At 42.6% G+C, this 15,559-nt stretch overlaps 1 protein-coding gene across 4 annotated transcripts in view; it reads left to right on the top strand.

The window, feature by feature from the left end:
* The window catches only part of rbm27 (RNA binding motif protein 27), a 132,137-nt gene that overhangs the window by 68,306 nt on the left and 48,272 nt on the right, over window positions 1-15,559 (top strand). For all 4 annotated transcript variants that reach the window (XM_078230693.1, XM_078230695.1, XM_078230696.1 and 1 more), the window contains 3 exons: window positions 1,436-1,579; window positions 4,253-4,378; window positions 11,823-11,897. In XM_078230693.1, the coding sequence (XP_078086819.1) occupies window positions 1,436-1,579; window positions 4,253-4,378; window positions 11,823-11,897 (345 nt within the window). The remainder of the gene's footprint in view (window positions 1-1,435; window positions 1,580-4,252; window positions 4,379-11,822; window positions 11,898-15,559) is intronic.

The raw sequence follows: 15,559 nt of genomic DNA, 5'->3' as shown, positions 1-15,559 counted from the left end.
CACGATATAACTTCACATCCATAATTGCTCCAATGAATTTCAGCCTTGAATAAACTATTGACGAAGTGCCTTTTTTCGTTGGTGTTTTTTCTACATGACGCTTGTTATAGTCTGTTGACAAAACAAATTAGTGCTTTCCCTCTGAAGTCAGGTGTGTTGCAAATTATGTTGCCTCACCTTAAAATAAAAGGAAAGTGACTATATTTTATGATGGATGAAAGAATGTTTTAGTGCTTTGCAACCTTTTTGCATTAAATAGTTACACAAAGTATGGCTTTTTGCATTAAATAGTTACACAAAGTAGGGCGGCACGGTAGCACAGTGGTTAGCACTGCTGCTTCACAGCTCCAGGGTCCCGGGTTCGATTCCCGGCTCGGGTCACTGTCTGTGTGGAGTTTGCACATTCTCCTCGTGTTTGCGTGGGTTTCCTCCGGGTGCTCCGGTTTCCTCCCACAGTCCAAAGATGTGCGGGTTAGGTTGATTGGCCAGGTTAAAATTGCCCCTGAGATGCGTAGGTTAGAGGGATTAGCGGGTAAAATATGTGGGGGTAGGGCCTGGGTGGGATTGTGGTCGGTGCAGACTCGATGGGCCGAATGGCCTCCTTCTGCACTGTAGGGTTTCTATGATTCTATGATTTAATACAATGAAAGGCTGAAAAAGTTGTAGGTACAATCACTGATGAAGAAAAGGGCCTGCCACAGACACCCCCAACCCCCTTCCCCCATTAGGATATTGATAATACCAAATACCTCTGCCACCTCCTCCATCACTTTGGTTTCTCTTTCTCCTGCTTCACTTTTACTGCCTGTGCTCATGCATTTCAATTTCTTTCTTTTCCTTTTCTTTCTTCTTTCCTTTTTCTATCCTTTATTTTCTTTTACTTCCCTCTTCTTTCTTTGCCTCTGAAATAAAGGCTGCAAAACTGGATTTTGAGTGATATCCCGCAGGACTGACAATAAGAGTAAGTGGGAAATTGAAAATTTAGTTTCTGCTAAACATTAGCAACTGGTGATTTCACTAGTGCTATATGTGTTATTCCTGTTTTTAAGTAGTCGTGTTTCCTTCTATAATCAGTCTAATTAATTAATTTGTATATGTTGTTAAACCTTATGCTTATAACATTGCAAAGAATAAGTTATACAATAATTCCTTTTAAGTACCTTGTTCCTTTTAATTACTTTTTAAGTCTTTGGACCCTATAACCAGCATGGGCCCGATCAGCTGAATGGCCTCCATCTGTGCCTTAATAAATCAAACCTAAGAGGTCATTTTCATCTCATCTGACCTAGTTTTGAATCCAAGTTTCCATAGGGCCAAGGATCCTGTTCAGAATATACAAACAAAGGTTATAAAATCCTAAAAAATAAATGTGAATAAAAAAGTCATGTGTTGAATAATAACTCCCACAATCATAAATCTTTTATCTATGTTTCAGATATTAAATCGAAACCAAAACCCAGGGTCTTTTGTACTAACAAATACATCAGTAAAGCAACGACTTGGGTCATTGAGTGGAAGTCAGCCTGATGGGACACAAACCAGTTCAAGCCAGTTTGGAGCTAGTGGAGAAGCTTCACAGGTAATGAATATTCTACTTTTATGTTTTGATTCACAAAAACAATTTGCATTTATTTAACACTTTTTAATGTAGCAATGATAGAGAGCAGCTTGGTCTTGAAGGGATTTAAGCAAGTGTGTGAAAAGTTTAAATTTGAGGTTTCGTGCACTGGAAACTAGTGCAAGTCAGGAAAGTAATGTAGGTGAAGGGATAATGCTGGGTAGGATGTAGGCGACAGAATTTTAGCAGTAGGCGTGATGTAAGAGTTGGAAATTCAACTAAAGATTGAATATGATACTGAAATTTCAAACCAGTTCAGTCGGATGATGGCCACGGAAGAGGATGGAGCCTGAAGTGAGTGTATGAAATTTTTGACGGTAACCGGCAGTGATAGCTTCAGCGTCCCTGATGTTTTATTGTTAATTGTGACTCAACCAGGACTAGATTTTGGACAAGCACTCTAACATCTTAAAAGCCGTACAGAAGTGGACAAAAAGGTGGAGTGGTTGAGCTTGGCCTCATTATAGATATGGAAGCTGATCTATTTTTCTTGTTTTTATGCTACATGTGGATGAAAGGGAGGAAGCCAAGGATTGGTCTGTGGTGATGATAAAGATATTAATGTGAAGGCTAGAAGGAAGCCATTGCTGGAGATTCTCTGTCATCTGCAAGGAGTAGTGGTTATTAAATGGTAACGGAGATTCTCTGGCTGTAATTGACATGGAGGCAAGCATCGATGATTTCAGTGAAATGAAAATGGATGAAGAGTCGACAGAAAGGATATAGAAATAATGCAAGCACATCTCATTCACAAGAATATTATTTATGACTTAATTTAGGTCTGCTTCAAAGTTATGTCAGGGTCAGAAATTGAAGAGTTTTAAAAATTGAGTTGCAGAAAAGATGGGCATGGAGTTGCAAAGTGACAACAGTATCAAGAAATTGGGACAGGAAAGAGGTTGAGGATATGGCAGTAATTTTCAAGAACAGAATTGATGGATTTCTTTTGAGGAACCCATGGCAATGATTATGTTGAAATTGAGAGGGACATGTTTACAATACCTACAATAGAGGCCTGAAAGAGAAGTTGGGTAATCAGCACTTGAGAGTAGAAGATAGGTCCTGTGGACAAGATGAGCTCAGAGAGCATGAAGAGGCAAAAGAGACGGTAAAGAGCAATGTGGTTTTAAGGCTGCGGCAAGAGTGAAGTTTAGTTGAAGGATTTGGCTTGGTCGACAAGGGTGGGTGGGGGGCAAGTGTGAGAAATAATAAAGGCAGCTGAAAGGATGCTCTCAATATTTGCAATAAAGAAGACCCAAGTTGGTAAAGGCAAAAGTAACACATGAAGTAAATTCTACGAATACAAGATGTTGTGAGCTTCCCCCCCGACCCTAGTCAGCGTAACATGACCCCCCGCCCCCCCCTAGTCGGCGTAACATGAATTGCTCCATTGTATGCCTTGAGAGCTATGCGAGATTGGAGTTTGTGCTAACTTGGTTTTATAAATATTGGTTACTGGATTCTGTTTAAGATGCCCAAGTTTGCAGATTACACCAAAGCAGTGGAAGTAAATTGGACGTTTTGAAATTGTAGATAGCAAAGTGATGGATCCACTTTTGTCACGTCCCATGAAAGAATAAAGAGAAAAAATGCAACTGTGTAAATAAGATTTGACCAAAGGTAGCAAAAAATTTGTACTTTTCATGAGTACATTGAAAGTGGAAAGAGATGGAAGATCAGTAACACCATAAACCAGCAAGTTTTAAAGAGAAAGACAACAAGATATCAGATTGCACAGCAAAGGGTCGTAGGAACATAGAAAATAGAAGCAGGAGTAGTCAATTTGGCCCTTTGAGCCTGCTCTGCCATTCATTTTGATCATGGCTGATCATCAAATGCAATATCCTGATCCTGCTCCCTCTCCCCCCACTCCCCCATTTCCCTTCAGCCCCAAGAGCTACATCGAATTTATTCTTGTAATCTCTCAACCTTTTGGCCTCAACTACTTTCTGTGGTAGTGAATGCCACAGATTCACCACTCTCTAGGTGAAGAGATTTCTCCTCGCCTCAGTCCTTAACTGTAAAATGATAAATACCCATATTTATTTTCCCTTCAAAATGGGTGTCATGATATGACAGAAGATTCAACACAGGAATGTAATGTTCATGTCAACACACAAGAATGCATGACTAAAGAATGTGTACTTCGGAATTTTTCCCTTGAGAAAAGAGATAAAGAGGTGATCAAATTTTAATTGGTTTGCAAATAGCTTGGTTAGTTGGATAAAAATATGTTTTTGGCTGTATACGGAATTGCAGAACCGGGGATGTAGACCCAAGGTAAGTAAAACTAAAGTATATAATTCAGGAAAAAATATTTTATCTCGTGTCGAAGATTATATTAGAAACTGCAAGGAAATGACAATTCTCTGTCATCTGCAAGGAATAGTGGTTATTAAATGGTAACGTAGATATACCTCACCATTACTTATTTGAAGCCCAGACTAGACTGATCATTCTGAAGTACATGACTAACAAAATTGTGCCATTGGAAGTTAACCAGTGTTACCTGAGTATTATGATTAGATATTTATTCCTGCAACTTGGTTCTGCAGTCAAAATTGCGCACACTAGTTAACATTCCATTGCAGTTGCAATGCAATTAAGTTATTGTGCTACCTTTATTTCCCCTAGGGGCCTCCTACCTCCACAAGCCTGGTAAAGGCAGGATATAGTTCTGCAGTCACAAAGGCGAACCATAAATCTTGTGTTGCATCCAGTAAAGCAATTGAAGCAAAAGAAGCTCTCAAGAAAAAACAGGTACTCTAGCTATTATTGCCACGGTTTCCTTTGTGGTCTTTTGTACATCCTGTGTACACTTCATTTCACTCTTACATTAAATTTAGGTACTTGGGAACAGAAGAAATAGGAGCAGGAGTAGACCATTAGGCCTCTTGAGTCTGTTATGCTGTTCAACTAGATCATGGCTGATCTTCTACCTCAACACCACTTTCCTGCACTATCACTTGATGTCTTTAATGTCTAGAAATCTATTGTTCACTCCATGAATTTCTCTCATTTTAGACTGAGTTCTTGAGCACTTGATTTAAATTCTAATTTTGAGCAGATGGGTTGTTCATACTAATGTTGGAAAATTTAAGAGCAGTAACAGAGTGCACTAGTAGAGAGATATGTTACTGGACTAACAACCCAGAGTCTTCAACTCGTCTTGTGAAGATAATTAGGTCAAATTATATCTTATCAACTGGGAATTTAAAGTCAGTTAATTAAGTAAAACTGAAATAAAAATTCCAGTATCAATAATCATGATCATGAAATTACCATTACCTACTAAAAATCTCATCCAGTTCACTAATGTCATTAGGGAACAAAATCTGCATTCTTTCACCGACCTGGATTATGTGACTCCATACCTTCAGCCGTGTGGTCAATTCTTAAATGACATCACGCCGCCTGTAAGAAAGTCATTTGAGACTAAAATCAGGGCTGCCCTGCATTGCCTTCAGCATCAGACGCAACAGCCTACTGACGGCAAAGAATTCCTCAGTACATCTAGGGACCTGCGCCAAAAATGGCAAAGTTATATCACACGCCAGTCAGCCAATAGCTTGACACAGTCAATCATATCTTTATGCCCACATTCAAGATTCCTCCATCACCACTCCTTTGTCGATCCTGACAATGAGACATTCGCGATTGACACATAGTACTAGCAGTTTGTACCATCTGCAATTTGCACTGCAGCAATTCACCAGGGCTTTTTGACAGCACCTTGCAAACCCATGACTTTTTAACGCCTAGAAGAACAAGGGTAGCAGGCCCATGGAAACAACCCCACCTGCAAATTGTCCTCCAAATCACACCATATATTGGGTTCCTTCCTCATTATTGGGTCAAAATACTGGAACTTTCTCCCTAACAGTATTGTATCTTCATCACCCAAACTGCAGTGGTTCAAGAACATGGCTCATCACCATCTTCTTGGGCAATTAATTAGTACTGGGCAATAATTGCTGGTCTTGCAGTAATGCCCTCATTCCAAGAGTGAAGAAAAGAAGTCTCTCTGAATTGTTTTGAAGGATTACAAAAACAAACAATGTTAAAGGTCATTTATTATTAATAAATTACATTGAACAGACTGGCTACATATAAAGAAAAATGTTTAGTTTTTAAACACAAGACAAATGGCAACTCTTTTTATAGAACACAATGTTAAAATGGTAGTCATTTTGTTGCTGTTGCTTAATTACAATAAATTAAAATAGGAAAAATGGTCTAATTCTAACTCTGGATATTGAAGGAGATGTTAATTATTTGGATTGATGTGAGTTGGAGCATCATTTGAATATTTTGTCCCCTTTATGATATAAGACCTACATTGTCCATTCATATGGACTTCTCCTTCGACTTCTCCACCTCATGAATTATAACCCTTCCATTGGTAATATCGTCAGCGGCATGTGGGCTGCATAAGTTTACTGACGGCACCCAGCTCCACCTCTCCATTTGACCCCTTGACCAACACAAACTAGATGAGACAAGTTTTTTCAAGCTTAATTTTGGCCAAATCCTAACAGCACTCTTTTGTACTGTAACGGGATCTTTCTCTTTACTCCACTTACAAGCCGGTATTTGGGGGTCTGCCATTAGCTGCGAGTGTCTCTCTCTTACAGGCCTTGAAATTTCAAAGGCCAGGGAATGCTGCACAGGGGCAACTCCGCAGGAGAGAGCGCTGAACCAGGCTCACCGTTTATACCTGACCGGTAACGTGATACTTATATCACACAGCCATCCCAAAACCACCAAGGCCTGAGTGGTTCTCTCCCTTGTCGGTGGGACAATGGCCACCCTGCACCCACTCCACTCGAGTAGGCCTCCAAGAGAGAGAACAGAGAGACTCTGTCCTTTTTATCTCCTGACCAGCAGTCTCCCTTGAGTGAGCGGGTTCGGATCGCTCAGATCACCCTCGGTTCTCGACTCCGGATTTATGGTACGGGATATTGAAACTGTGACCTCGCCAGAGTGCGCTGATGAGAGAATAAAGGCAAGACTGACTCCAAACGAGTTTCAAAACTTAGTGATTTATTTAACAATAGAATCAACCTCTCCAATACCCCACCACACATGAATAAAACTTATACTTTATACTATCACTATGGGAGAAATGCTAACGGGTACAAAGTAAAATCTTACTTTACACAGTTCAAAACAAGATTACTGAACTTTAAACTTACAATACATCACCCCTCCGCTTGCCTCAACCTCTATCCTATCCTCAGAAGCTTCACAAGGTTGGCTGGGATACTCTCAATTCTAAAAGGGGTTCCTTTGTGGTGGGCTCGAATATCTTAGTGCAGGGTCGAAACTGGGCTGCTGTTGGACTTCACCTCTGCACATCAGCTTGCAATTCTGGAAGAGAGCTCCTTGCTTGTCTGCCTCTCAGCTTGCGATTCTGGAAGAGAGCTCGGTCCTGCTTGTCTGACTCTCTTGCTTGTCAGCCTGGAAGAGAGCTTGGTCCTGCTTGTCTGCTTCTCTCTTGCTTGCCTGTCTTCTCTCACTTGTTTGCCTCTCTTGATCTTAACTTCAGCCTAATTTAACAACCAACTTCCCTGTCCCCGTAGGTGATTTTCAAGGACAAAGGGGCTTTCGATCACCGGCAGTCGCAGTTTAATTGAGTCAAGTCCAAACACAAAGACTGGAACTGCCTTGACCCCCCGTGGGTCATTATTTCAATGTCTGCTTAATGCTCCTCCAGAGCTTCCTGAACGGTATCCCATTAGTGGGATGGGTCTTCTTGTCTTCTGTGGATGGGCCGATTTCTGTGGCCATTGACTCCCTGCTGGTCTGTTTACTGTCCTTTGTCCTTCTGATGATTAGATCACTGGTGTGTCTGCCTTTCTGGCCACTTGCATATTCAGGGGGCTCACACCTTTTTCTTAGCACAGTCCACAGGCAGGTTATGTTTGTCCTGCCAAGCCTTCTGGGAGGTTTCCATCAGCCAGCAGCCAGAGTTGGCCACTTTTAAACTGTCAGGTTTCTTCCGAGTCCTTTTAAAATATGGAGGATTGCCCTGAAACTTACAGTACCCACCAATATCTGTGTACCTTAGATACAGTCAGAAGTTTAACAACACCAGGTTAAAGTCCAACAGGTTTATTTGGTAGCAAAAGCCACACAAGCTTTCGGAGCTCTAAGCCCCTTCTTCAGGTGAGTGGGAATTCTGTTCACAAACAGAGCTCATAAAGACACAAACTCAATTTACATGAATAATGGTTGGAATGCGAATACTTACAACTAATCAAGTCTTTAAGGAACAAAACAATGTGAGTGGAGAGAGCATCAAGACAGGCTAAAAAGATGTGTATTGTCTCCAGACAAGACAGCCAGTGAAACTCTGCAGGTCTAGGCAACTGTGGGGGTTACAAATAATGTGACATGAACCCAATATCCCGGTTGAGGCCGTCCTCGTGTGTGCGGAACTTGGCTATCAGTTTCTGCTCAGCGACTCTGCGCTGTCATGTGTCACGATGGCCGCCTTGGAGAACGCTTACCCGAATATCAGAGGCCGAATGCCCGTGACCGCTGAAGTGCTCCCCAACAGGAAGAGAACAGTCTTGCCTGGTGATTGTCGAGCGGTGTTCATTCATCCGTTGTCGCAGCCTCTGCATAGTTTCCCCAATGTACCATGCCTCGGGACATCCTTTCTTGCAGCGTATCAGGTAGACAACGTTGGCCGAATTGCAAGAGTATGTACCGTGTACCTGGTGGATGGTGTTCTCACGTGAGATGATGGCATCTGTGTCGATGATCCGGCACGTCTTGCAGAGGTTGCTGTGGCAGGGTTGTGTTGTGTCATGGTCACTGTTCTCCTGAAGGCTGGGTAGTTTGCTGCGGACAATGGTCTGTTTGAGGTTGTGCGGTTGTTTGAAGGCAAGAGGTGGGGGTGTGGGGATGGCCTTGGCGAGATGTTCGTCTTCATCAATGACATGTTGAAGGCTCCGGAGGAGATGCCGTAGCTTCTCCGCTCCGGGGAAGTACTGGACAACGAAGGGTACTCTGTCCACTGTGTCCCGTGTTTGTCTTCTGAGGAGTTTGTCTTCCTGTTGGGGAGCACTTCAGCGGTCACGGGCATTCGGCCTCTGATATTCGGGTAAGCGTTCTCCAAGGCAGCGTTCGCGACACACGACAGCGCAGAGTCGCTGAGCAGAAACTGATAGCCAAGTTCCGCACACACGAGGACGGCCTCAACCGGGATATTGGGTTCATGTCACATTATTTGTAACCCCCACAGTTGCCTAGACCTGCAGAATTTCACTGGCTGTCTTGTCTGGAGACAATACACATCTTTTTAGCCTGTCTTGATGCTCTCTCCACTCACATTGTTTTGTTCCTTAAAGACTTGATTAGTTGTAAGTATTCGCATTCCAACCATTATTCATGTAAATTAAGTTTGTGTCTTTATAAGCTCTGTTTGTGAACAGAATTCCCACTCACCTGAAGAAGGGGCTTAGAGCTCCGAAAGCTTGTGTGGCTTTTGCTATCAAATAAACCTGTTGGAATTTAACCTGGTGTTGTTAAACTTCTTACTGTGTTTACCCCAGTCCAACGCCGGCATCTCCACATCATACCTTAGATACATCAATAATAGTAGCAAGCATTTCCCTTGGGCTCAAGTAGCACGGTGGCACTGCTGCCTCACAGAGCTTAGGGATCTGGATTTAATTTCCAACTTGGGTCACGGTCTGTGTGGAGTCTGCACGTTTTCTCGGTGTCTGCGTGGGTTTCCTCCAGGTGCTCCGGTTTCCTCCCACGGTCCAAAAGATATGCTGGTTAGGTGCATTGGCCATGCTAGATTTTCCCTCCGTGTACACGAACAGGTGTCAGTGTTTGGCAACTAGGGGATTTTCACAGTAACTTCATTGCAGTGTTAATGTAAGTTGACTTGTGACACTAATAAATAAACTTTAAAATAACAAGTACAACAAAATGTCACTGATTTAGTACATCGAAGAAGGAGCGGCACAGTAGCATAGTGGTTAGCACTGCTGCTTCACAGCTCCAGGGACCTGGGTTCGATTCCCGGCTCGGGTCACTGTGCGGAGTTTGCACTTTCTCCCCGTGTCTGCGTGGGTTTCCCCCGGGTGCTCCAGTTTCCTCCCACAGTCCAGAGATGTGCGGATTAGGTTGACTGGCCAAGCTAAATTGCCCCTTAGTGTCCCGGGATGCGTAGATTAGAGGGATTAGTGGGTAAATATGAGGGTTAGAGGGATTAGCAGGTAAATATGTAGGGATATGGGGATAGGGCCTGGGTGGGATTGTTGTTGGTGCAGACTCGATGGGCCGAATGGTCTCTTTCTGCACTGTAGGGTTTCTATGGAAACCGGGATAGAAAGGAGAGAATTTTTGTGGAAGGGGTAACAAAGACGTGGCTGGAGAAGAATTTTTCTAAAGCCGATGAGAACAGGAAAGCTGGTGGCAATATATATGTAATCATAGAGTCATAAAGTCATATTTACAGCATGGAAACAGGACCTTCGGCCCAACTTGTCCATGCCGCCCTTTTTTTTAAAACCCCGAAGCTAGTCCCAATTGCCCGCATTTGGCCCATATCCCTCTATACCCATCTAACTTCTAAATGCTTTTTAAAAGACAAAATTGTACCCGCCCCTACTACTATCTCTCACCACCCTCTGAGATGAACAAATTGCCCCTCTGGATCCTTTTGTTCCTCTTCCCCACCCACCTTAAACCTATGCCCTCCAGTTTTAGACTCCCCTACCTTTGGGAAAAGGTATTGACTATCTAGCCTCATTATTTTATAGACCGCTATAAGATCACCCCGAAGCCTTCTACGCTCCGGAGAAAAATGTCCTAGTCTATCCAGCCTCCCCTTATAACTCAAACCATCAAGTCCAGGTAGCATCCTAGTATCTCTTTTTTGCACTCTTTCTTGTTTAATAATATCCTTTCTATAATAGGGTGACCAGAACTGTACACAGTATTCCAAGTGTGGCCTTACCAATGTCTTTACAACTTCAAGATGTCCCAGCTCCTGTATTCTATGTTCTGATCAATGAAACCAAGCATGCTGAATGCCTTCTTCATCACTGTCCACCTGTGACTCCACTTTCAAGGAGCTATGAACATGTACCCCTAGATCTCTTTGTTTTGTAACTCTCCCCAACGCCCTACCATCAACTGAGTAAGTCCTGCCCTGGTTCAATCTACCAAAATGCATTTATCAATTTCTCTGTCTGCCTTGGCATAGGAATAAAATGCTATTCTTGGATCTTTGGAAAACTAAAGTTTTCGAATTGCCTGAAAAAACCTGGAAAGTGACGTAAAGGGGGAAGAAGAGAACATAATATTAGAGTTAATTATTCAGTTAAAATAATAGTACATTGTTACTAGTTGAATAGAATCTCCATAATGTGGTTCTGGAGCTGTGCAGATATTTTCTGCCTTTCATGTTTGGTAGGAAAAAATATTAAAGTTACAGCATAGGCACAATGGTCAGAACTTCTGGTCCAGCCAATGGCGCACCATTGCTCAGGGTTTCCCAGCAATATGGTGAGGAATCATTGGGAAATACCATTTTGGGACCAGAAACAAAGATGCTGCAGGGAGGCCAGAGAATCAAACTAAATATAACAAATGCACTTGTGATTGTTGCTTGTAAGTTTTCTGGACAGTCTCATTGAGAGTATGCTCTTTTGCATAGTGGAGATGGTGACATAATGGCAATGTTCCTGGACTTAGTAACCCAGAGACCTTGGCTAATGCTCTAGAGAACTGATGAAATTTAAATTGAATTAGTAAATCTGGAATTACAGCTTTATAATCTCAGCAAAGGTGGTCAGGGCAACTATCATTGTTTTAAAAGCCCATTTGGGTTCACTAATGTCTTTTTCGGGAAGGGAATCTGCCATCCTCACCTGTTCAAGCCTACATGTGATGCTGCATCAACTGCAATGTGTTGACTCTTAACTGCTCTCTGCAATGGCGTAGGGAGCCACTCAGTTCAAGGGCAATTAGGGATGGGCAACAGTTGGAGGCCTTGCTAGCAACCCAGACATGAAAGAATGAAGAAAAACATACCTTCATAAATAATTGAAATTTTATGTTTTAGTGATTTTCTTTTATAATTTATTAAATGTTATTGCTCTTGTTGCACAATGCAGATGGTTATATTTGAAATATGACCTTGAGAATTGTTTATTTAATTTATTTTTTTGTTTTTTAGGAAGCTATAAAGCTGCAGCAAGATATGAGGAAAAAGAAACAAGAGATGTTGGAAAAACAAATTGAGTGCCAGAAGGTAAGAACATTGTTTGAAAAGACAGTCTGACATTGATGGCTTTACAGCCAAACCTCTGATGCTTTTTCCTGTACACTCACTTATTTAGCTTTCCAGGCAAACCCTTGATATTAACTGGGTCCCTAACAGTGAAAATATTTTTGGCTATCTTCCTTTAAACACTTTTGCCCCAATGTGTCCTTGCTATAGAGGGAGTACAGCGAAGCTTTACCAGGCTGATCCCTGAGATGGCAGGTCTGTTATATGAGGTGAGACTAAGTCGGTTAGGATTATATTCACTGGAGTTTAAAAGAGTGGGAGGGGATCTCGTAGAAACTTACAAAATTCTAACAGGGTAGATTCAGAAAAAATGTTCCCAATGGTGGGGGAATCCAGAACTAGGGGTCATGATTTGAAGATAAGGGGTAAACCTTTTAGGACTGGGGTGAGGAAAAATTTCTTCACCCAGAGGGTGGTGAATGTGTGGAATTCGCTACCACAGAATGTAGTTGAGGCCAAAACGCTGTGTGATTTCAAGAAGAAATTAGATATAGCTCTAGGGACTAAAGGGATATTTGGGGGGAGGGGGGGGGGGGAGATCGGGATCAGGATATTGAATTTGATGATCAGCCATGATCAAAATGAATGGTGGAGCAGGCTCGAAGGGCCAAATGGCCGCCTACTGCTTCTAATTCCTCTGTTTCTAAAATGAAAGACAACATAAAAGAATTAAGAAAAGTAGATAGATACAACTGCAACTCGCTACAAAAAATTGTACTTGTATCGTGCTTTTAAGGAATAAAGTATCGTAGAGAGCTTTAGAGGGGTGTTATAAAGCAAAATTGGATGCCAAATCTCACAAGGAGATATTAGAATAGATGACCAAAAGTTCGGTCAGAGAAGTTTTATCAAGTGTCTTAAAGGAGAAAAGAGGTAGAGATATTTAAAGGGAGAGTTCCAAAACTTAGGATCTTGAAAGCTGAAGGTACGATTCACTGACGATGGGATAATTAAAATTAAGGGTTGTTCAAGCAGCCAGAATTGGCTGATATCTCAGAGGGTTGTGGAGTTGGAGGTGATTACAAAGATTCAGAAGGATTTGAAAATCTGGATAAGAATTTGTAAGATTGAGGCAATGCTTAATCAGGAATAAATGTTGGTCTTTGAGCACTGCATGGATTAGTAAATCAGCTATGGTGTGAATTAGGATATGTACAGCATAATTTTGGACGATTTCAAGTTTACTGAACCTAATGTGTGTTGTGATAGTTAAGTTTAGATGCACGAGGGCTTCAGCAGCAGATGAACTGAGACAGAGTTTAGCGATCTTACCTTTGTGGAAGTAGGTAGTCAGAGTGACGGCATGAACGTGTGTTTGGAAGTTCATCCCGTGGTCAAATGTGACAAAGTTACAAATAGTGTGGTACGGTCGCACAGCTAACTAAGAGAAGGATGGCTAGGGAACAGAGTTCATGGAGGGTACTCAGGATAATTTTTTATTGGAGGAAATTGGATGTCGAACAAGCAGCCAGACCAGGTGCTAGACTTGGAAGTTGGTGTGCATTTTGGTGATAGTGACCACAATTCGGTTACGTTCACCTTAGTGATGGAAAGGGATAGGCATGAACCTCGGGCCAGTGGTTTTAGCTGGGGGAAGGGTAATTATGAGGCTATTAGGAGAGAATTAGGAAACATAGGTTGGACTAGGAGATTACAGGGACTGGGAACGTCCGACATGTGGAGTTTTTTCAAGGAGCAGCTACTGCGAGTCTGTGATAGGTATGTCCCTGTCAGGCAAGGAGGAATTGGTAGGACTAGGGAACCGTGGTGCACCAAAAAAGTTTCTTTGTTGGTTAAAAAGAAAAAGGAGGCTTATGTTCGGATGAGACGTGAGCACTCGGGTAGTGCACTAGAAAGCTTTAGATTGGCTAAGAGGGAGTTGAAGAGCGAGCTTAGAAGGGCTAAAAGGGGACATGAGAAGACTTTGGCGGATAGGGTTAAAGAGAATCCTAAGGCGTTCTATAGGTATGTCAAGAACAGAAGGTTGGTTAGGGCAAGTTTAGGGCCAGTTATAGATGGCAGAGGGAAGTTATGTGTGGAACCGGGGGAGATTGGTGAAGCATTGAACCAATATTTCTCTTCGGTGTTCACGCAAGGGGACATGAATATAGCTGAGGAGGACACTGGGTTGCAGGGGAGTAGAATAGACAGTATTACAGTTGATAAGGAGGATGTGCAGGATATTCTGGAGGGTCTGAAAATAGATAAATCCCCTGGTCCGGATGGGATTTATCCAAGGATTCTCTGGGAGGCAAGAGAAGTGATTGCAGAGCCTCTGGCTCTGATCTTCAGGTCGTCGTTGGCCTCTGGTATAGTACCAGAAGATTGGAGGTTAGCGAATGTTGTCCCATTGTTTAAGAAGGGGAACAGAGACTTCCCCGGGAATTATAGACCGGTGAGTCTCACTTCTGTTGTCGGCAAGATGTTGGAAAAAATTATAAGGGATAGGATTTATAGTTATTTGGAGAGTAATGAATTGATAGGTGATAGTCAGCATGGTTTTGTGGCAGGTAGGTCGTGCCTTACTAACCTTATTGAGTTTTTTGAGAAAGTGACCAAGGAGGTGGATGGGGGCAAGGCAGTGGACGTGGTATATATGGATTTTAGTAAGGCGTTTGATAAGGTTCACCATGGTAGGCTTCTGCAGAAAATGCAGATGTATGGGATTGGGGGTGATCTAGGAAATTGGATCAGGAATTGGCTAGCGGATAGGAAACAGAGGGTGGTGGTTGATAGTAAATATTCATCATGGAGTGCGGTTACAAGTGGTGTACCTCAGGGATCTGTTTTGGGGCCACTGCTGTTTGTAATATTTATTAATGATCTGGATGAGGGTATAGTTGGGTGGATTAGCAAATTTGCTGATGACACCAAAGTCGGTGGTGTGGTAGACAGTGAGGAAGGGTGTCGTAGTTTGCAGGAAGACTTAGACAGGTTGCAAAGTTGGGCCGAGAGGTGGCGGATGGAGTTTAATGCGGAGAAGTGTGAGGTAATTCACTTTGGTAGGAATAACAGATGTGTTGAGTATAGGGCTAACGGGAGGACTTTGAATAGTATGGAGGAGCAGAGGGATCTAGGTGTATGTGTGCATAGATCCCTGAAAGTTGGGAATCAAGTAGATAAGGTTGTTAAGAAGGCATGGTGTCTTGGCGTTTATTGGTAGGGGGATTGAATTTAGGAGTCGTAGCGTTATGTTGCAACTGTACACAACTCTGGTGCGGCCGCACTTGGAGTACTGTGTGCAGTTCTGGTCCCCACATTACAGGAAGGATGTGGAGGCTTTGGAGAGGGTGCAGAGGAGGTTTACCAGGATGTTGCCTGGTATGGAGGGGAGATCCTATGAGGAGAGGCTGAGGGATTTGGGATTGTTTTCGCTGGAAAGGCGGCGGCTAAGAGGGGATCTTATTGAAACATATAAGATGATTAGAGGTTTAGATAGGGTGGATAGTGATAGCCTTTTTCCTCTGATGGAGAAATCCAGCACGAGGGGGCATGGCTTTAAATTGAGGGGGGGTAGTTATAGAACCGATGTCAGGGGTAGGTTCTTTACCCAGAGGGTGGTGAGGGATTGGAATGCCCTGCCAGCATCAGTAGTAAATGCGCCTAGTTTGGGGGCGTTTAAG

The sequence above is a fragment of the Mustelus asterias genome, chromosome 16 (assembly GCF_964213995.1).
Source record: "Mustelus asterias chromosome 16, sMusAst1.hap1.1, whole genome shotgun sequence".
Lineage (NCBI taxonomy): Eukaryota > Metazoa > Chordata > Chondrichthyes > Carcharhiniformes > Triakidae > Mustelus > Mustelus asterias.
This window is presented reverse-complemented; position numbering and strand designations above follow the sequence as displayed.